This window comes from Equus caballus, chromosome 8 (assembly GCF_041296265.1).
Source record: "Equus caballus isolate H_3958 breed thoroughbred chromosome 8, TB-T2T, whole genome shotgun sequence".
Classification (NCBI taxonomy): domain Eukaryota; kingdom Metazoa; phylum Chordata; class Mammalia; order Perissodactyla; family Equidae; genus Equus; species Equus caballus.
The window spans coordinates 18,130,318-18,152,920 of record NC_091691.1 but is presented as its reverse complement, the minus strand read 5'-3'; the positions used below and the strand labels follow the sequence as shown (position 1 = coordinate 18,152,920).

At 47.9% G+C, this 22,603-nt stretch overlaps 1 protein-coding gene across 5 annotated transcripts in view; it reads right to left on the bottom strand.

Moving 5' to 3' along the window:
* The window catches only part of KSR2 (kinase suppressor of ras 2), a 387,277-nt gene that overhangs the window by 147,422 nt on the left and 217,252 nt on the right, over positions 1-22,603 (bottom strand). For all 5 annotated transcript variants that reach the window (XM_070275419.1, XM_070275417.1, XM_070275418.1 and 2 more), the window contains exon 5: positions 12,650-12,834. In XM_070275419.1, coding sequence (XP_070131520.1) covers positions 12,650-12,834 — 185 coding nt within the window. The remainder of the gene's footprint in view (positions 1-12,649; positions 12,835-22,603) is intronic.

The window sequence follows — 22,603 nt, the reverse complement described above, 5'->3', positions numbered from 1 at the left end:
AAGAGAGAGACAGGGATGAGAGGCAGACAAGGAAGAGAGGGCAGAGAAGCTGAGACCGAGAGAGAGAGAGAGAGAGAGAGAGAGAGAGAGAGAGAGAGAGATAGGGAAAGGGAGGGAGGAAGAGGGAGCAAGGGCGTGAAGGTGACACAGAGGGAGAAAAAAGGAGGGTGACAGTGTTCCAGGAGGAAACCAACAGAAAAAGAGGCTGGTGATCCAGAGGGACAGACAGACATTAAGGCAGATATGACAGAAGAGGAGAGCAAGGGAGAGTGAACAGAGAAGCGAGAAGGAAGGGGAGACGGATGCAGGCACTAAGTGCCCACCCAGACTGCCTGGCACGCCCTGACTTTCCTCAGGGGGAGGACTGCTCCAACAGGGGCCTCGAACAGAGCAGCGTGGGGCCAGGGAGACACCGGAAACTCTTAATCCCAGCCACGAAGAATGTGGCCTGAGACCAAAAGCAGGTTCTCAGATCCTGCCCAGACACAGATGGAGCCGGGGCAGCAGAGCAAGGGTGTCTACCAGTAACCAGCACAGGCCTGGGGCCACCCCTGGTGAGGGACGGTGACAAGTCCACCTGAGGCCTAGGAAGCAGCCTGTCATCTGGAGAAGGAGGACTCTCCCTGTTCAAAAGGAGTTACAAACAGGTAAAATGCCCCGGGGTGAAAATCAGAGTTATCAAAGCTACACTCTAGGAGCATATATGTGGCCAAGAGGACAGCCTTTGTAGCATGTGCATGACAGTGGAGGTCAGGAGGGGAGTCTGGGAGCACAGTCCTGAGGATGAGAAGAAGGGCTGACCCCTCCTCTTTGAAGAGAAAAGTTCTTGTTACAAGAATTAACAAAGGACATGCTATTTATGGCAGGTATGGTTACAGCTGGTGGCTCCCATCTAAATGTTGCTTAACCTATGATGGCTTTTTTAAACCATTTTAATCTGTTGCCAACATTTTAAAAATTATGGGATTGCCCACAAAAATCTAAGTGTCTGGCTTCTCTTGGAAAATGTGGGTAATCTGGTGACACTTTGTCCCTTTCCCATAGAGAAACAATCGGCTGGAACTGAGTGGTGGCTGCCTTCTTTAGAAGGGGTGGGTGTGCTCCATTTTTCCATAGTCTTCACCCTTCCCTATTGTCCAACACCAAGTGGATCCTTCACTCCTGATGACCCCAAGGTCCTCAATCCAGATTTACTGGGTAACCACCAGGCCCCTAGTATGAGGCACAGGGGCTTTATCTATTCATTCAAAACATACATGTTCAGGGTCTACAGTGTGACAGGCCCTGAGGATACAACCATGAACAAGACAAACAAGACATCACCTTTAGGGAGCACACACCCTGGTGCAGGAGACTGACCTTAATCCATATATTTTATCTCCTATAGGATCTCAGTCTTCACAACAACCCTCTGAGGAAGGTAATGTTATACCCACTTTACATATCAGGAAACTGAGGCTTGAGGTTTTCTTACACTTAGTGAGTAGGTGCTTGTGGTTAGGTGAAAATATTTAACAATCATTATAGGATGAGCACTGGCCAATCAGAACACATGCCCAGCCCATCAGGAAATATAGTCAGCCAGTCAGAAGACAGACCAACCAATTAGAACACACACCCAACCAATCAGAATACACACCCAGCTAATCAGAATGCACACCCAGCCAATCAGAATGCACACCCTGCCGATCAGATTAAACAGAGTTAGGAATGTCTGCCCTGCCCGCCTGCGGTGCTGTTTTCCTGGGCAGGGATAATGACATTTTGTCCGTCCAGACAATTTTCCAGTTTTCAAACAGTGGTCACAGCCCTCCAACGATCAGCAGTCCTGTGAGGTGGATGGATATCATCAACATGCCCATGGGCCAGAGGAAGAAAACAGGGCTCTGAAATGTTGAGCCATCTAATAAGGGCCACATGGCCAGGGGGAGCAGCCCTGGGAGGGGAACCCAGAGCCCCTAATTCCCGGCCAGAGTTTTTGCCTGTGTCCCATGTGGCTTGTAACCGACTAGACTCAAGTTCTCTGAGGCAGGCACGGTAACAGACACTCCTTTGATGCCTCCATGATACTCCGTGCAACGGTCTGCATGTTTGTGTCCTTCCAAAATTCACATGTTGAAATCCTAATGCCCGATATGATGGTGTTAGGAGACAGTGCATTTGGGAGGTGCTTAGGTCATGAGGGTGGACCCTTATGAAGGGGGCTGCGTAAAAGAGGCCCCACGGAGCCTGCTGCTCCCCTGCCAGCAGGTGAGGACAGGGCAAGAAGGTGCCAGTCATGAACCCGGAAGAGGGCTCTCACTAGAATGCCACCATGCTGGCGCCTTGGCCTTGGCCTTCCCAGCCTCCAGAACAGTGAGGAATAAATGTCTGTTGTTTATAAACCACCCAGTCTATGGTAGTTTGTAAGAACAGCAGGCAAGGACTACGACAGTACACACTTTACATGCCAGGAATTCAGCGAATACTGATCGCTCATCAGGCATAGCAGGGGTGGGGTGATATCCAAAAAAAAAGTCAACCGAAACCCCAACACCATATAATAGTATTGACGGCCACAACTCTTAGGTGATGTTTCCTATGCACCATGCACAGCATCCTTTCATTTCATCCTAATAACCACTCCACGAGAAAGACATATCATGTCTACTTTAAACATGGGGAAACTGAGGCTCAGAGATGTTGGGTAATAAATGGCAGAGGTAAGATTCAAACCCAGTTTTGTCTAACGCTCAACTCCATGCCTGGCTAATGCCAGGATGCTACGGCCTTGCCTTGGGAGTAGGACTGGGTCTCTATCTGGCACCATCCCTGGTAGGCTGTGTGCTTCTTAGAGATTCCTAAGGATTGTCAGAAGGACAGACAACCCCTTGCCAGGGGTCACCGAGAAACACACCCAAGGGGGACACATGGGGAACTGAGAGGGTTTTCTGTACAATGGTGGAGACATGGCCCCACTAATTTGGATCATGGACTAATTTGGCCAGGGGGATGCTCCTCAAAGCCCCTGAGGACAGGGGGCCCCCATTATTCATTTTTACTCTAGCGGACGCTGGTTGTCAGCATTTATTCTCCCTTCTTAGACAAAACCCTCAATTTCTAAGCCCAAAGGTAAAGATCATAGCCCAGGATTAAGCTAATAAGTTTCCATCCCATTTGCCTGACCCCACTAATTGGTTTAGAGATGAGCACACGGCCACACTGGTTGAATCAGAGTGAATCTTAGACCTAAACAATCTTACTCCTCTACTCAGGACCAGAACAGGAAAGGGGCTGGGACTTCTAAGGCCATCTTGTCACTACATGGAGCCTAAAAGTGAAGGCATCGTGGAGAAGAGTAGAGCTGACAGATACAGAGAGACTGAGTCATGATATGAATGGAGCCCCTAGATTCAGCCACACCTGAAGCCTACACAACCCCTGGACTTTTCAGTTACATGTGCCAGTAAATGACCTTCATACTAAACAAAGCTCAAGTTTGGTTATCTGTCACTTGTGACCACAAGTCCCAAGCTATATGTCAGTCCTACCAACATCTTGCAGTGATAAAGACCTGCTTATTTTCCAATCAACCAAATGGTCTTTGGCAGTTTTGCTTGGGTGCCTGCTTCTCTGGTCAGTTAAGGCAGGAGAACCATCCCTAAAAATCCCAAAGACTGTGTTGAAGTCCACCAACTTCAGTTCCTGCCTCGGTGATGCCAAAAGTAGCCAGCTCTGCAGCTCTGGAGGGTAACTAGCAGAATCCTTTCTCCTTTGCCCTCTGGATCCTGAGTAGCTGAAGGTTCACAGTGCTGGCCACAAAGACAATGCTCAAAAATGTTATCGTCCATCCAAAAATATTTGTGTGTGCCATCTCCATGCAAACCTCTGCAGATATAGTAATAAGCAAGAGTGAGGTGGTCTCTGCCTCATGGAACTGATACTGGGGAAACAAGGCATTAAACAAATAAATAAATAAATAGATGGCTGCAAATTGTGACAAGTGCTTCTGAAGAAAAGTACAGGAGATGAGAGAAGGTGTAACTGACCTAGCGTGGGGAGTCAGGGAACGCTTTCCCAGATGAAGGGACAACAAGGACAGGTGTCCAGCAGCCTAAGGGTGTGAGGCAGGAGAGAACACAGTTCACTTAAGGAATTCTTTTAAAAAGGTCAGTGTGGCAGACGAGCGAGCAGAGACTAGAAGGGGGCAGGAGCCAGCTCACCCAGGGCCTCGTGGGCCACGTTAAGGATCTGGGCTGTCACACAGGAACAATGGAGATCGTGATAGAATCCTAACTTGGGTTTGGGGACCAGCTTCTCATTTTGGGAAGATCACTTCGATGAATTGGATTTGGGGCCAAAGTGGACATGGAAAGATCCATCTGGAGACTACTGCTTAGTTTGGACCAGGGTGGTGGTGGTGGAGGAGGAAATGGAAAAAGGTGGAAGAACGGAGGTTGCTGTCTACACCCCAGGAGGCAAATCTGGCCCTCTGCCTGTTTTTGTAAATAAAGTTTTATTGGAACACAGCCACACCCATTCATTTTGGTGTTGTCTATGGCTGCTTTGTGCTACAACGGGACAGCTGAGCAGTTGTGACGGAGATCATAAGGCTTGCAAAACTGAAAATATTTACTATCTGGTCCCTTACAGAAAACGTTTGTGGATCTCTGATTAAGAAGGTTAATTCAATGAGACTCAGAGATGGGGCATCAAGGAGAGGGAGGGCCAAAGACCATACCTAGATAAAATATAGACTTGCCCAACTGGGTAGATGTGCAAGATGGGGTCACTAGAGAGGAATCAGTTTTATTGGGGAGGGGAGCAAACTTGATTAAAACAACCCACCGTACCCCATTCTACTGTCTCATGGAAATGAGGTCAGGCCGAGTTACATGCAGAGAATGACTGTGACTCAGAGGTGGAAGGCACCATGGTTTCTAGTCTCGGCTCTGATGTGCTGCGTGACCTCCAGCCGTGGACTTCTTCTCATGTGCGGCATGGGGATGCAGGAATGTGAATGGCTGGTGTACAATGTATAGTCCTATAGCAGCCTTACATGTTACTTCTTTTCCTATTGCTATGAAATCAGTTGAAGTCCAAGAATTCCTCACCCGGGGGGTTACTGGGACAAAGGCACGATCAGACAGGTCCTGATGACAGAGAACAGGATTGCCCACGCCAACAGGGTGTACCTGACCGAGATTCAGGACTCCCTCCCACAGACAAAAATGACCCCCCCCCGGCTCCCAATCCCAACCAATTTTGGCTGCCACAGCTCCTGATGGGAGCAATCATAACAAAAGGTCTAAGGTTGTCTAATGCATGCTGAGCCCAAACTGTTTGTGCTAAGGCAAGAATTGCAAAATGTGCAGGCAGACCAGAGACGAGAGAATTGATAAGAACCCGACAGTGGCCTCGCATAGAACTTACACAGCCACCTGCACACACCTCACACATGCACACACATCACCAGCCCTCCAGACGCACAAAATGTGTTGTCGTTTAAACAAAGGCGCTGTCCTCTTCCTCCGGAGCACTAGCACTTGCACTAGCAGCAGAGATCACAGCTCTGCAACCATCCTGGCGTAAAGGGGCGAGCCGTTGGTTGGGCATCAGGAGACCCAGGTTCAAATGCCAGCTCTATAACCCTGGGCAAGTAAGCCCCTTCTACTCTCTGCCCTCAACTTCTGCTGTGGATATTGGGCAATAATAAAGCAGAAACCAAAAAGAATTTGCAACTTAAAAAAAATCCCGTCTGTAAAGTGAAGGGTTGGATTCAGTAATTTCTGAGGCCACTACCAGTTCTGATCTCTATGATTCTAGAACAGAGGTTAAAAATTGGGAAGCCCAAGGGGCTGGCCTGGTGGTGTAGTTGTTAAGTTCACACACTCCGATTCAGTGGCCCAGGGTTTGCAGTTCAGATCCCGGACAGAGACCTACACACTGCTCATCAAGGCCATGCTGTGGCAGCATCCCACATACAAAATAAAGGAAGACTGGCACAGATGCTAGTTCAGTGACAATCTTCCTCAAGCAAAAAGAGGAAGATTGGCAACAGATATTAGCTCAGGGCCAATCTTCCTCACCAAAAAAAAAAAAAAAAAAAAAGGGAACCCCAGGACTAAACATGACCAACAAACCTGTGAGGTTATTTAATATTGGCTCATGCAGTACTTAAAGATTTTTCACTGGATGATAACATTTTAAAAGTGGGAGCTGGCATATTTAATGCCTTACCACATATTTGCAATCCCTGAAATAAATCACAGCTCTTTGGATAAAAAAAAAATTGAACAAAATAAAATAAAATTGAGAGAGTTCTCATAAAAGTTACCATCTCTGACTTCTTTTGAAAAATCGAAAGATCTGGCAGCCCTGGTCCCACAAAGAGAGGATGCAGTAAAAAGGACACAACACCACTTATGTAGAGGTCCTGCCAAAACTGTATAGCCTGAGTCTAACCACAAGGAAACACAGACACATCCAAACGAAGGGACATTCTGTAGAGGAGCTGGGCCGACTCTTCCAACTTGTGCAAGTCACAGACAACAAAGGCTGAGGAACGGTTCAAGCTTGTCACAACAGCTCGATGCAAGATGTGACCCTGGATTGGACCTTGCACCAGAAAAAAAAAATTGCTCTAAAGGATACTATTGGGACAATGGCTCAAACTGGAATATGGTTAAGTGAAAGTCCTGATTCAGCGTCAAGTTTACTGAATCTGGTACCTGTGACAATGTAAGAGAGTATGCAACCCAGTCCCAAATGGTTCACAAAAATGAGAGACAGAGAGAAACAATGGGGTGGGCGTGGGGCATTGGTGAGAGGAGGCAAATGGAAGCAAATATGAATCTGGCAAATCCAAGTAAAGGGGGTACAGGCGTCCTTTGTATTGTTTGTGCAACCTTTCTGTAAGTTTGAAATTATTTCAAAATAAAATGCTAAAAAAAATGTCACATAACTGAGTGATCCTCAAATATTAGCATGCAGAACCCCCTGGAAGGCCGCTAAAAACTCAGATGGCTGGACCCTCCCCAGAGCTTCCGATTCAGTAGGTCTGGAGCCCAGAGAGCAAGGATTTGCATTTCTAACAAGCTTTCAGGTGATGCCAACGATGCTGGTCCAGGACACACTTTGAGGAGCCCTGGGACAGCCTAGTTTAAACTGTGGAAGTGACCGCCAAAAGAACCAGATACAGAAAGAGTCGTTAAATAGTAGGATTGGGAGGGGGACGGTGCAAGGGACCAGTGTTTTTCCTAAGGGACCTTTCTGTATCATTTCACTTGTTTCCAGGTATGTATATTTTCATGTCTACAACGCACCTAGACCAGCACCTGCCTGGCAAGTAGCAGATGGTCAGTACATGTTAGGGACCTGGTGGGACCTGGGTTTCTCAAACATGGCAAAGACGCCAGGCAACGCAGGTGCTTCCTGTGTCTGCTGGAGGATGGGAGCAGACTTCCACCTGCTCATTCTTGGGGAGAAAAGGTCTTTGGGTCACTCCCACAGGATGTATGTTTTCCCCTTGGAATTGCCACCACTGAGTCAGGGCAGACCCAAACTTCCCCAAATCCCTCTCGATCCTGAGATGAGAACGTGGTTCAGGCAGCAAACTTCTGTCAAGACACGCGCTCCTCTTCCCCTCTTCCAAGGGGGTAACGAACCTTGGCCTCAAGCCTCATTAAACCCCATTATATAATCACCCCCATCCTGAGGCTCTTTATAACTTCCAGTGGCTGGTTTCTTGGGAGTATGCAGTTTGGCTTCATCAGTCTTTACTGCTACGTGCTGCCTCCCTCAACAAATCAGGCTTCTGACTCAGCCTCAAGGCACAGGGAGCCAGGCCCTCAACGGAGGGTCAACTATCTGTCACCTTGTCTCCAGGACAAAGAACGGGAGATGCTTGGAGAAGAGATGAGGAGAGGGCATGGTGAGGGGTCAAGGTGAGGGAGTGCCATCTTTCAAGGTGCCTCGTGAAGGACAGTATCTCAGAAGACCAGGGCTTCATACAAAACTCCAGCTGGTGCCATTAGGACCAAGATGAAGAAGTCTGGGAATCATGGGTCCTTGTTCCCTTTGGGAGCTGCTACCCTGAGGGGCTTGACCCTCAGAGGCAGCTAATAAAGAAACACCCAGAAAACTGCAGGTGGCAAAAGCACCGTGTCATTCCTCATCTTCTGCCAAAGACGTCCAGAATGAATGAGTTGCAGAAGCTGTCTGCGACTCATTCTTTTGGCGGCTTTCTGCAGCTGCCTGGCCCCCAGGGAGATGGCTACCACCTGGGACAATGGATGCCCTGAATATCAACGCCAGAGTCCGGCGGTGTAACAATCGCTTAGCCAGTGTGCATTCTGCTCATGAGCGAGCACAGCTCGCTGGTGAACAAGAGGCATCCTTGCAGCGAGGCTGTCCCACACAACCCCAGCTGGGTGAGGGCGCGGAGAGGAAACTTGAACAAGTTTAAGTCCCAACTCGATGAGCGAGCAGGTTTCAGGGAAGACCGTGTTGCGATTTCATTCCGCAGCACTGCGAAATGGTGATTCAGGATGAGTACGAACGCCACTTCCCTCCTGACCTGGGACCTTGGCTCAGTTACTTAATCTCTCAGCCCCAGTCTCTTCATCTGTAAGATGCGGATAATCATAGTACCTACCTTACAGAGGATTGTGAAACTTAAATGAAATAATAGAAGTAAATTGCTTTGCCTGAATGGACGAGGCCTGGAACAATGTCAACGCACAATAAATGCCAATTGCTATTATTGTCATCATTTTCATCATTGTTACAAGCTATTCCACCACATAAAGTACAGCAATAGCTCCCAAAGATACCCTTCATTAGGACTCAGCGCTCTAAGCACCAGCCTCTGTGCTAGGAAATTTACACGCATTCCTCATTTTGTCCCTTCTACATCCTTGCTGAGTAGAAACAGGCGCAGGGGGTTTGGTGACTTGCCCAATGACATGTCAGCAACCACACATTTGCTATAAACCCAAAATCACTTCCACCAGCCAGTAAGGAATGAGGATGCACAACTACTCCTTCCATCTAAACGGTGTTTTTTCATTCTGAACTGAGATCAGAGATACCCTACAACAAGCCACAAGCACACAGCTTGTTGGACCAAAAATGGTCCATGGGTGGAAGGCATCCAATCAGACGTCTCGGGAGCAACATGGCATGCTTGAACGGAACACGGAATAAATGCAGGAAGGATGGAGAGCTAAGTCCACTGCTCGCTCCCTCTCTGGGAAGCATCCTGAGTCAGCATCTTCCACGCTGAGCAGCAGAGTCTGATATCTTGTGCTTTGTGAATGGCTAACCTTAGAGACAGGTTCCTTCGTAAACTGGGGCTCCTAGCACCCCCTGCTCTCCCCGGCTCGTCACCCCCAGACCAGGGAAGTGGGGTAAGTCCCAAGGGGGCGAAGTCCTTCTCACAGCCCATCCGAGGTGTCTAGGCACCCTGAGGGTCCAGGGCTCGGCCATTATACAGCTAGATGCGCCTAATGCTGTCTCCAGGCATTAGTGTCAGGGCTAACAAGATATGTATCACCAGCCTTCACAGTGCAGCCCGGGCCAGAGCTGACAGTGACAAACGGGCAGACAGACTCAGCCCGGCAGGGACGCAGCCTCAGGGGCTCCCTCAGCAGGGTCAGGGTGAGGAGGGCTGGCACCGGGTCCCAGAGGCAGGAAGTTCTCTCCTGAAACTCACAGTGGTGAGAGGACGCGATTATTACAAACAAGGGGGAACCAGCATCCGGCAGCTGTGTTCTCCCAACAGCCCTGCCGGAGTCTCCCAAACCAGCATCCGCAGCGAGGCAAAAGACGTGCCCAGGAAAAGCTCACTGGGTGAGGCTTGGAATCTCAGAGTCTCTAAGCTCTGGAATGGACCCCCATGAAGTCTTTTGTTGTACAGTTGGGGAAACTGAGACCCAGGTAAAGAAAGGAACTCGCTTCACCGAAGAGACAAAGTGTAGGCAGGACTGGATCTGGATACAAAACCTACAACATGGGCAAGATCACTCACCGTTCCGAGCCTCAGTTTCCTTACACGTAAAATGGGAATAATAATGCCAGCCTCAAACATTGTGGTGTCTTAAGTGGGACAAGTCAGGGACAAAGGTCACACAGCAGTTGGTGGCAACACTGAGACTCTGGCAGAGAGCTTCTCATGTCCTAATCTGAAGCCTGTCTCACCAGGCTGCCCCTGTCTCTGCTATTTGTTAGGATCAATGGAAATGGGACTGGTCCATGGGGTCCCAGCTAATATCTGGGTTACACGCTCATTCTCCCATTGAGACTCAAACGCTAACTTTTTCCTCCCTGGGAGATCAAAGGGTGATCTCTTTGCACACAAAGACCAGGACTGTCCAGAGAGGCAGTTGTGCTTTTCTTATTGCCAGGAGCTGATTTTAATTAAGGACTTTGCTCCTGCCTGCAGACAAGTAGAGAAGGAAGCCTCCCGTCTCAGATGGAGACCAGGGCAGGGACGAAAAGCTGGGAGCCATGGGGAATCCTCACAAAACTCTTCGGCAGGGGAACAGGCGGCTATGTGTGCAAGTCCGTGGTTTTCATGCAGGCTAGAGATGTTTCTGCTCTGGCCAGAACTACAGTGCAGAGCTGTGGTCCAAGCCCCACGGGTGGCCATGCCGACATTCGCTCAGAGGATGGAGATGCCCAAAGACAGATGGCAGTTGGAGGCAGCTGCCCAGCATCCTGCCAAGGTAAATTCCAGCTCCGTCAGGGCCATGGGGAAGTGGCGGTGAACTGGAAGGCATTTAGCCACAGCCCTCAAATTAACCAAGAAGCCAGAGGATGTGAATGCAACTAGGGAAAAGGGGCTAATAAACACCATAATGACAGCTACCATTTATTAAGCGCTTCCTGTGTGCCAGGCACTGTGCAGACGACTTCGACATCTATGAGCTTAGCTAATCCTTGCAACCACCTATGAGGTGAATCTATTGTTAGCCCATTTTACAGATGAGGAAACTGAGGCTCAGAGAGACTCAACTTGCTCAAGGTCAGCCACACTGCTCCAAAGAAACAGAGCTGGGCCTGGAACCCAAGCTTCTCCCTCCAGGGCCATGACATGCTGCTGCCATCACCCATGTGATATGTCACCACCGCTTTCCCTGGTCTGGGCTCACCCAGCCACCCCCTGACTGCCACGCAGTCCATGTCATGGAGCATTCTTGCTCTCTCTGACAGCAATTTCTCTGGACAAATTAATACGCTGGGCTTCTGGTGTTGACGTGTGTCATGAGTGCTATTTTAGTTTGCTCGCTTCAGCGCCTGCACCCCGGGGGAACGAGAGCTAGGCTCTGGAACTCCTAACTGACGTCCACATGGGTCTCTCCTGGTTCCAGATCCTCAGCTGACTCCTGCAGCGGACGCCTGATACACATTTGGGGACTGTCAACTGAATGCACCGTGCTGCCCCAGGCCAGCCGTCCAGTTGGGCTAAGGCAGAGCTTCTGAACCCAACAGTCTTGAAACTGGACACACGGGTTGAATGTTATATGTGCAATTTTCCAGGGAGGCAATTAATAGATTTCACGAAATTCTAAAGGGTCCATGGACTCCACAAGAACAGTTCAAAAACCCTCATTTCTCATTTAGAGAAAGGCATCCTGCTGGATATTTCAGGGATCTTGGTTAGCAAATCATAAGCAATGGTTAAGCTTGTATACTCTGGAGCTAGAAAGAACCAGATTCAAATTCCGGCTCAACAACTCGACAGCTGTGTGACCTGGCCAAGCTCTTTAATGTCCCTGAGCCTCAGTTCCTCATCTATCCAATGGGAATAATCAGACTGTTGCAAGAACTAAATGAGACCACGCGTGTGGGTGACCAGCATGTACCGGTGCTCAGGGAACATTACATATCACGTCCCAGAGCCGCGACAGGACGTGGCCACGCTGCGGCTGTATGAAGGGCCAGGGATTAAGTCCCCCACATTCCAGCAACCTCTCCTCCTTTCGAGGCCATAAATGTTCTTGTCTTGGCTGGAGGACTGGTTTTGTTCAGGGGCTCCCCTCTGACCAGTCTTTTCAGCAAAACCGCCCTCTGGGCAGAGAAGATTAAACGCCTTCTGAGACCTCAGGCCCTGATCACTGGAAAGTTCTATTTCCACTCTGAGTAATAACCACTTTGTCTCTGGCAGAAATTCGTGGGAGCAGAATGTAAACCACCCCAGGCCACGCTCAGCCCAGCTTGAACCCACATACATCTTTGAGATGCAAAGGTTACGTGTGTTGACCTGAGCGGGGGAAAAAAATTACAGAATTTAATCACAGATGCCTTATCCACAGCGACCAAGAAAAGTCCTGTGACTGGGCAGCTGAGAAGCCAGGGAGAGAAAAGGCTGTTTCCTTGCATGCGGCGGCGTGTGCATGCCTGCTTCCCTCTTCCCTCCGTACACCTGCAGGCAAACACAGTAGGAATGCGGGACCAATGACAGCTGCCCGTCAACCTCCGAAGCGCCAATTGCACCCCCCTTTCTCGGAAACCATCCAAAGGGGCGGGAGAGGCACAGGTGGGAGGCGCTGGCACAAGGCGTCCAGTGAGCGTTTCACGAGCATTTTCACAAGAGAAAGAAAACAGAGTGTGCACCTGGGGAGGCGCCGGCAGGTGCAGCAGCCCAGGTGGGGGCGGGCTGACTTACTTGAGGAGAAGTTGGCCTCGGTGTGGACCGGAGGGGTGGAGGGCAGGAAAGGCGCGTGGCCCACAAAGAAGGAGCGGAGGGAGCGCTCGGACAGGAGTGGGGAGCGCTGCTGCGAAGGGATGTTCTCGCAGCTGCCCACGCTGCTGTGGATCTTGAGGTTCAAGGGTTTGCTTTTCTTCTTGGCTCTGAAAGGGAGACAGAAAAAGAGGAAATGTATCCATAGACACACAAAATGAGAGCAGGGACACCCAAGCTCCTTCACATGGCGGCCCATGGCCCTTCCCCACCTTGATCTGGCCCTGCCCCCCTCTCCATTCCCCTCTCACTGAGCTCCAGCCACATCCTCTGCCCCATCTCTCTCCTCCAACCCTTCGTTTATGCTGTCCCCACCGACTGGAATACCTTCCCCTTCTTTGCCGGCTTAATCCCCATCTGTGTTTTAATCCCCATGTGAGTTTATGACTGGGCTCTGGTGTCTTCTCCTCCAGGAAGCCTTCCCTGATATTCCCTCTTCCCTCCTAGCCTGGGTTGGATGCTCCCTCTCAGTTCTCCTAAAATATTCTGTATATCTCTCCGTGGCTGCACTTTCTATTTTTCCAAATTTGTTCTTTTAGTTTTTGTCTCCCAAGAGGATTGTGGGTCTTTGAGGGCAGTGACCCCATATTGTTTCTCTGTCCTTGGCAACTAGTACAAAGCCTGGCACACAGTAGGTGCTCGTTAAAGGCTTCTTAAGTGACCAATCTGGATTAAGACTGGCATTTATCACAGTGCACGCTAATGCTCTATCTTCCACACTTGACCGTGGGCTCCTTGAAGACAGGAACTTGTGGTTTTCGTTCTTAGAGCTCTCAGCCCCTAGCTCGGCACCAGCTGAATACAATGAACCTCTGGAGCTGGTTTTGAAACATTTCTCCCCTTCCCAAGATGCTTACGGGATCAGTTTAAAAGAGTTTGGTTTAACATTGCGTGGAAAACTAACCTCAGCGCTCTCCTCCCCACCTCCCTCCAAAGCCCCAGTGAGGGCTGGCTGGGGGTTAGGTGCCCTCTGGTGGTCAAAGCGAACCCTCCTTGCAAGTTTTCACAGTTCTGGATGAAGCGCCCAGAAAGGTGCGTTAATTTAAGACTGGAGGCCTCCCACAGGAGCAGCCTAAAAGGCACGCTCTCCAGGAGGCCTGCTTCTCATCGGCTTTCTGGAGTCCAAGTGTGCCTGGGCTGACAGCCCTGCTTGCTGTCTCCCAGGGGCCAGTGGCGAGGCCGGGGAGGGTGCTCCCTGCTATGGCACACACAATGGCTGGCTCTCCCTGCCTGTGGTTGGAGCAGAGAGGGGAGCAAGGAGGGAGAGGCATTTCATTCCACACACATTTCCAATGGTGGAGATTCAAAGAGGCATCTACACTGAGGCAGTGCAATTTAGGAGTTAAACTCGCAGGCTTTGGGGTCAGGGAGACAGGGCCTGGGGCCTGACTGTGACCTCAGGAAAGCGATCTTGCCTCTTTGTGCCTCAGTTTCATCACCTGGACAATGGGGAAAATAACAGCACCCACCTAAGAAGGATATGGTGCCAATTCTATGAGATCACCTGCTTGGCACAGAGCCTCGCACAGAACGAGGGGTCTATGACCAGGTTAAGTGGGTGGCTATATAGCATGGAAAGACCCTTGAAGAAGCCAAAAATTGAAGCCAACCTGTGTTTTTCATCTGAAACATCCAGCAACTCTCTAATCTCACTACTACCTTTGGCGGATGAAGAGGATGCATTCAAACCCTCTGGCAGTAAATACCATTATCATCTTTAAAACATGGATGGGAGCCTTGAGACACTGGGCCACCAAGCGACGCGGCCAGATCCCTTGTACAAGGAGAACCAAGTCTAACCCAGCACAAGTTTAACAGTAGCTCAAGGACTGCAGAGAGTCATTTTGCTTTACCAACTCTTGGCCACAGATGGAGCAGAGAAGGCGTATATATAAATAAACGTTAGACAGATGGATAGATTAAAAGATGGATGGATGGACGGATGGAAGAAAGGGTGAAAAAGTGGAAGGATGAAATGAATGAAGGACAGAGAGGATGGGAAGATGAGGGATGGAAGCATGTATAGAAAGAAAGGAGGATGGGAGGATGAAAGAGTGGGAGGACAAATGGATAAAGTGATAGAGAGAATGGGAAGATAAAATAATAGATAAAAGGAATGGAGGAGGATGGGATGATGGACGGAAGGAAGGAAGGATGGATGGATGGATGGATGGAAGGCAGGAAGGAAGGGTGAAAAGGTCAAAGGATGGAAGGATGATGGATGGATGGATGGAGAGATATAAAGATGTAATGAAGGAAGAGAGGATGGTAGGATGGAAAGATGGATAGATGGAAGGGAGAAAGAGGGCGATAGGAGGAAGAGAAAGTGGAAGGATGAATGGCTATTTGATCAGAGTAGGCGGAAGGAAATCGTATATCGCTTCCTACCCATCAAGGATTTGCCTTTACCATCTGCTCTCACTACCCAGGCACGCTCAGAGGGGAAAACAGACACAAGTGACTGTCTGATGACTATGACTGTGTACTAAGATTTAGTGGATATTTTGTAGTATATCCTTCAGATGCAATTAAAAAGAACATCCTCTGCATGATCTTTGCAGGATATTAGATATCTATTACATAAATGTCTTCCTTGGAAATGGGGACAATTCTGGGGAAAGTAGTAAAATTAGGTGGCACGAAACATTGGCAAGGGCAGCTCCATCCTCTGGGGCTGTATCAGCCCCGGGTGGACCATGCTGCTTTCTGGATGGGCAGGCAAGTCAGGGCTCCCTGACACGGTGGGCTGTGCTGACAGCAGCCCCAGAGCAGGGCTGAGGGGAGGCTGCAACCCAACCCAGCTCTGGGGCCACAATCTGTGCTTAGGAAGAAGATGCCCTTGTCTTACCAGGTACAGCAAAGGACTATTGCAGCTTTGGAATCTAGGAAAGTTCTTCCCACCTTCCTGATGCCTAATTTGCATGGAATATCCAAACTAAAAGGATGCCGAGACTCCGTACTTCTTCAGATCGGCTCATTACTCATTACTCTCCATCTCCAGCCCCCCAGTTCTGGTCCAAGCCACCTTCTTGCCTCACCTCAGCTGCTGCTACTGCTGCCTCTTCATTGGACTCCCAACCCCACTTTTTTTTTTTTTGCTTTATTTTTATATTGAGGTGAAATTTACATAGTATAAAACTAAGCACTCTAAAGTGAACAATTCAGTGGCATTAAGTACATTCACAATATTGTGCAAATACCACTTGTATCCAGTTCCAAAATATTTTCATCACCCCAAAAAGAAACCCTGTACCCATGAAGCCGTTACTCTCCATTCGCCCGCCCTCGAGTCCCCGGCAACCATCCACCTGTTTTCCGTCTCCATGGAGTTGCCTATTCTGGGTTCTCCATCTAAATGGAATCGCACAACATGTGAACTTCTGCGTGTGGCTTCTTTCACTGAGCATAATGTTTTTGAGGTTCATCCATGTTGTAGCACGGATCGAAACTACATTCCTTCTTTTCCTCCAGTTTATTGAGATATAATTGACATACGTTACTGTATAAGTTTCAGGTAAACAGCACAATGGTTTGACTCACACATGCTGTGAAATGATTACCACAATAAGCTTAGTTAGCATTCATCATCTCATATAGATACAAGAAAAAGAAAAAACAATTTTTCCCTTGTGGTGAGTACACTTAGGATTTACTCTCTTAACTTTCATATTTATCATATAGCAGGGTTAGCTGTAGCCATCATGTTGTATGTTCATCCCTGTACTTATTTATATTATAACTGGAAGCTTGTACCTTTTGACCACCTTGCTCCAATTCCGGCTCTCCCCACACCCCCGCCTCTGGTAACCACAAATCTGATCTTGTTTTCTATGAGTTTGGTTTTATGATTTTTTTTAATTCCACATATAAGTGATACCATACAGTATTTGTCTTTCTCTGTCTGACTTATTTCACTTAGCATCATGCCCTCAGGGTCCATCCATGCTGTCACAAAAGGCAGGATTTCCTCTTTTTTCTTTTCTTCTGAGGAAGATTTGCCCTGAGCTGTGCCAGTCTTCCTCTATTTTGTATGTGGGTTGCTGCCACAGCATGGCCACTGATGAGTGGTGTAGGTCTGTGCCCAGGAACTGAACCTGGGCCACCAAAGTGGAGTGTGCTGAACTTAACCACTCAGCCACGGGGCCAGCCCCATAAGGATTTCCTCATTTTTTATGGCTGAATGATATTCCTGTGTGTGTGTGTGCATGTGTGTAGAGTGTATATCTCTCTCTCTCTCTATATATATATAGTGTATATATATGTATATATATAGTGTATACATATGTGTATATATAGTGTATACATATATAGTGAATATATATGTGTATATATATCTCACAACTGCTTTATCCATTCATTGGTCAATGGACACAGGTCATTGTTGCATCTTGGCTACTGTAAATAACGGTGCTGTGAACATGCAGGTGTAGCTATCTTTTCAAGTTAGTGTTTTCACTTCCTTTGGCTATACATCCAGAAGTGGAATTGCTGGATCATGTGGGGTTCTATTTTTAATTTGGGGGGATCCTCCATGCTGTTTTCCACGGTGGCTGTACTAGTTTGCAATCCCACCGACAGTGCAGGGGGTTCCCTTTTCTCCAAGTCCCGGCCAGCATCTGCTATCTCTTGTCTTTTTGAGGATGGCCATTCTAAGAGGCATGACGTGGTATCTCATCGTGGTTTTGATCTGCATTTCCCTAACGACTAGTGATGTTGAACATCTTATCATGGACCTGTTTATTCCTTTTTATGGATGAATAATCTCATCCCGCTTTCGATTCTTTACAGTGTATTCTCACCCAGTAGCCAGTGAGGTTTTGAAAAGAATACATTGTATCATATCACCCCCCAGCTTAAAAACTTCCAAAGGTTTCCTATTGTTCTCCCTTCACATGGCTTACAAAAGCTTCATAGGACCCTCAGCTCCCCCTCTCCAAATTCTCTTCGTACCATCGTTACCTTGTCACCCTCTGACTCTAGCCACTCTGGTCATCCTTCTGGTCTTTGACCACACCAAGTTCTCATCTACTTCAGGACCTTTGCACATGCTGTTCCCTCTACCTGGAACACTATTCCCCATTTTGCCTGTTAGTGGAGACTTACTCATCTTTTGGGTATCAATTCCTTAGAGACGCAGTCCTCAACCCTCAGAACTAGTCAGAACTCCAGGTTACACGTACTTCCAGCACCATCTGCTTTTTCTTCAGAGAATGCATCCTAATTAGAATTCTGCACTTACTTATGTGGTTACTGAATGAGTGTCTGCTTCCTCCGTGGCCTGTGCCTGCCACACATGCAGGAAGGGCCTGCATCCCCAGCTCTTAACACAAAGCAGGCACCCCACAGTGGCAAAGCCAAGATGAGAGGCCAGGCTACAGACTCCTACCAAGCCCGCACGTCCCAGCTCAAGCCAGGACATCTTGGCATCCTCCAAAACAGGGGAATTCTAAAGGAATGTGGCTCAATTTCAATCTGCAAGTCAGGAGGGCTGGGTTAGCAGCATCTTCCCACTTAATTCTCAACTATGCACTCCTGAGGGCAGAGACACACCTTATTTCTTTTTCCAGCCCCCGGCCACCCTCCGCCTCCATCTGGCAGAAGGCTCTTGATCAACACCCATTTGCCAGCCTGCCTCTTAGAGCCTTCCTCACAAAGATCACTGATAAAAAATAAACAAACAAAAATTAAAAAATAAATCAGTAACAAGGAAAAAAAACAGGTTGCCAAGGGAAGTCCCAAACTAATGTCTTTGCACCATTTCCTCTTCCTCAAGACTGCTGGGCTTTGAGTTAAGCAAAGCTGCAGGCTCCCATGGCCTCTTCACCCTCAGCGTCCTCAAGTGTGGGGTTGTGTCCCCTTGAACTCAAAAGCCGTGACCGGGCCAATTCCCTCAGCGTCTCATTAACCGTGTCTGGAGCATCTGGCCTGGCCAAATGGGAGGAAATGACAGGGCTGGGAACAGACAAGATCCTCACCAGCGTGGTTGGAGGACAGGTGCGAGCACGGATTCCTGAGAGCACACCACCCTGTGCTGCCAAGCGCCAATCCAGTTACCATTTCCCAAGACAGGAAAACGTGGCCACTGGGCTTCCATGGGGCTGTGAGCACTGTTCCTGCCTCTCCAACAGGGCCTTTTACATCCTTCGCAGTTGGCCTGATCTGATGACCCAAGAGGAGGCCTCCAGGAAAGACCCTTTTCAAAACCAAAGAATAGCACCAGTTCTTCGGTGGGAAGGGGCAGGGAGTATGGACCCTCGCTCAGCGCAGCTGCTCAGAGCCCAGGGAAGAGGAGGTTTGGAAAGCAAGGGCTTGTTAAGTCCAACACCGAGAGGATGTTTAATGAGAATCTGCTCTGCTCCTTGGCCATAGTCTGCAAACTTTATTTCTGGCTCAAGTGCACCCCAAGTGTGGCATCATCAACCGGAGCCCGGGCAAAAACGGGCACGGATGACAGTCCAACAGCATATGTACACCCTGCAGTGTGAGCTGCCTTTCCCCAGGTGTGGAGGAGCCTGCAGTGCTGTTACATGAGACGTGGACGACGTTTGTGTATTTTAATAATTAAAATTTAAAAACTAAACCTTTATATCAAATCCACAATTTCATAGCAATCATTTCCTGGTATACAGCTTTATGGAAAATATACTAAGAAGAAAAGGAGAAGGAGGAAGAAGAAGGAGAAAAAAGGGGAAAAGAGAGAAAAGGAGATGAGGAAGAAAAAAGGAGGAGGAGGAAGAGATGTTAGGTGCAAAAACGTTAAGTAAATTCTAGTATAGGTCCCACCAGAATGGCTAAAACAGAGTTGACAGTACCAAATGTTGACAAGGATATAGAGCAACCAGAATTCTCATCAAATTCTAGTGAGGTTGTACAAAATGTACAACCATTTAAAAAACTATTTGGCAGTATTTACTAAAGCTCAAGGTACCTTCTCACTCAACAATTTCCCCACTGGGTATGTACTCCGCCAAAAGGAGTGCCCATGTCCACGTAATGCCCCATGAAGAACGTTCACGGCAATGTCATTCACATGGCCAAACACTGGAACACTGTCAATGTCCACCAATAATAGAATGGATAAATGAATCCTAGTATACTGGTATGATTGACTACTCCATTGCAACGAGAAAGAGGAGATTACTGTTGTACTACAGCATGGCTGAATCTCAAAGACATAGTGTTGGGCAAAGGAAGCCAGCCACAAAAGACCAGATATTGTGTGATTCCATTTATAGGAAGTTTAAGAACAGGCAAAACTAATCTATGATGAGAGAGGCAAGAATGATTTTTGGGGGCCAGGTCATTGACCATAAGGGCACCCAAGAATCTTTCTGGGTGTTAGACATGTCCTCTGTCTTGATTGGGTGGTGGTCACCTGAGTATATTGACATATAAAAATTCATCAAACTGTACACAAAAATTGCACACTTTACTACTGAATGAAAGTTATGCCTTATGAAAACTTTTTTAAAACAATAATAAAAAAAAGACAACAGCCCAATTAAAAAGTGGGCAAGGACTTGAATTGACATTTCTCCAAACAAGATATACAAATGGCCCACAAGCACATGAAAAGATGTTGACCATCAGTAGTCATGAGGGAAATGCAAATCAAAACCACCATGAGATACCACCTTCCACCCACTAGGATGGCCATAATCAAGAAATCAGGAAATAACAAGTGTTGAGGGGATGTGGAGCATCTGGAACCCTTGTACATTGCCGGTGGGAATGCAAAATGGCGCAGCCACCGCAGAAAACAGTTTGATGGTTCCTCAACAAGTTAAACACGGAATGGATATAGGACCCAGCAATTCCACTCCTGGATAAATACCCCAAAGATCTGAAAACTGATGCTCAAACAAAAACTGTACATGATATTTACAGCAGCACTACTCATAATAGCCGAAAGGTGAAAACAACCAAATGTCCATCGATGAATGAATGGATAAACAAATTGTGGTATATCCATACAATGGAATATTATTCAGTATTATAAAGTACTGATTCATGCTACAATGTGGATGAACTCAAAAAGGTTAGCTAAGTGAAAAAAAAGCACACACACAAAAGGCCACATATTATGATTCCAATTATATGAAATATCCAGAATAGGCAAATCCACAGAGTCAGAAAGCAGATTACTGGTTTCCCAGGCTTGGGGGCAGGAGAGGGATGGGAAGTGACAGCTGAATGGGTCTGAGGTTTTCATTGGGGGTGATGAAAAAGTTCTAGAACTGGATGGTGGTGATAGTTGCACAAGATTATAAATGTACTTAATGCCACTGAAGTGTACATTTAAAAATGGTTAAAATGGTAATTTTTATGTTATGTGTATTTTACTACAATTAGAAAAAATATAAAAGTAGTACAGGAACTATAGCTCTTCCTCTTACTAGCTGTGTGACCATCATCACGTCACATAACCTCTCTGAGCCTCAATAGCCTAACCTGTAAAAATGCATAATAATGCCTCTGTCTCACAGGGAATATGAAGATCCAATGAAATAACATACTCCAAGTGCCTAAGAGAGAGTCTGGCACCTAGCAGGTACCTGGAAATACTCTTCTTGCATTGGTCCCTTGCCAAGAAATGTTTTTCCTCTAGACACAGACTGAGCTTCCTTGTGCACAAAGTCCTCCCCATGTGGAAGTAGGTCAGGACTCAAAACAAAAAGAAGATGGACAAGTATCCATAGAGAGGATCAAAGAATTCCCCTTCACCCTGGACCTCTTGCCTCGGGAGAAGCACGTGAAAAGGTCTGAGGACCACACAGACCCGTGAAGGAGACTGCCGGTGTCTGGGCTGGTGAGGCTGGGGAGGCACAAAACCACAGGCTGGGGAGGCACAAAACCTCCCTGGACGAAGAGAAGTGACAACAGGGTTTTCAAAGGCACCCAGAGCAAAGGCTTGGCAAGAAATGCTTGCTCAAAGCTCCCATCTCCCCTCCACGGTGTCCTTCCTGGGATCCCCTCCAGCTTCTCACCATCAGTGCCTAAATCCTAACGGATTGCTTGGCATCATTCAGAATAATCTTATCACTAAAACAAGAAAAGTCCCCATGGCCTCTCATAGGGGGGTCACACACAGGATTGGTCACTTTATGAAATGATTATTTTAGTGGTGTATTAATTTGCTCATTTGCTCGCTCGCTCTTTCCTCCAACTAGAAGATGAGGTCCATCTCCGTCCTTTTTTTGATGAGGAAGATTTGCCCTGAGCTACCATCTGTGCCCATCCTCCTCTATTTTGTATGTGGGACACCTCCACAGCACAGCTGATGAGTGGAGTAGGTCCACACCTGGGATCCAAACACATGAACCCAGGCCGCGAAAGTGGCGTGCACGGAATTTTAACCACTCAGTCACAGGGCCAGCCCCACATCTCCGTCTTATTCACTAATTTTGTCTCCAGGGCCTAGAAAAATGCCTGACACAAACAATGTCCCCCAAAATTAGACTTTGGATGAATGTGGAAATGAATATTATCACCAAGCCTCACAGGACTTCCATCTTACAGATGGAGAAACTGAGTCCAGAGAGCATCCAAATTCAAGCCCAATTTGTCCAAATCCAGAACCCAGACCCCAGGACTACATGTGACACCATCACCGTCCAGCATCTGAGAGTGGATTTCCCCCCAAGCTCTGGATCCTGGACCCAGACGTCCTCAAGGACTAAAGTGAGAGTCCACGGCTCTCTGAGCGAGACCTACATGGCTTCCTTCTCCCCATGACCCAAGACACTGAGCACACAGAGATCTGGACTGGGGAATGGATTCCTACAAGCACCAAAGCAGAGTTTCCCTGAGTATAAAACAGAACTGCTAAGGCGCCAGAGGAGAGATGCTCTCTGCCTCTCCCCTTAGGCCAGCTCCAGG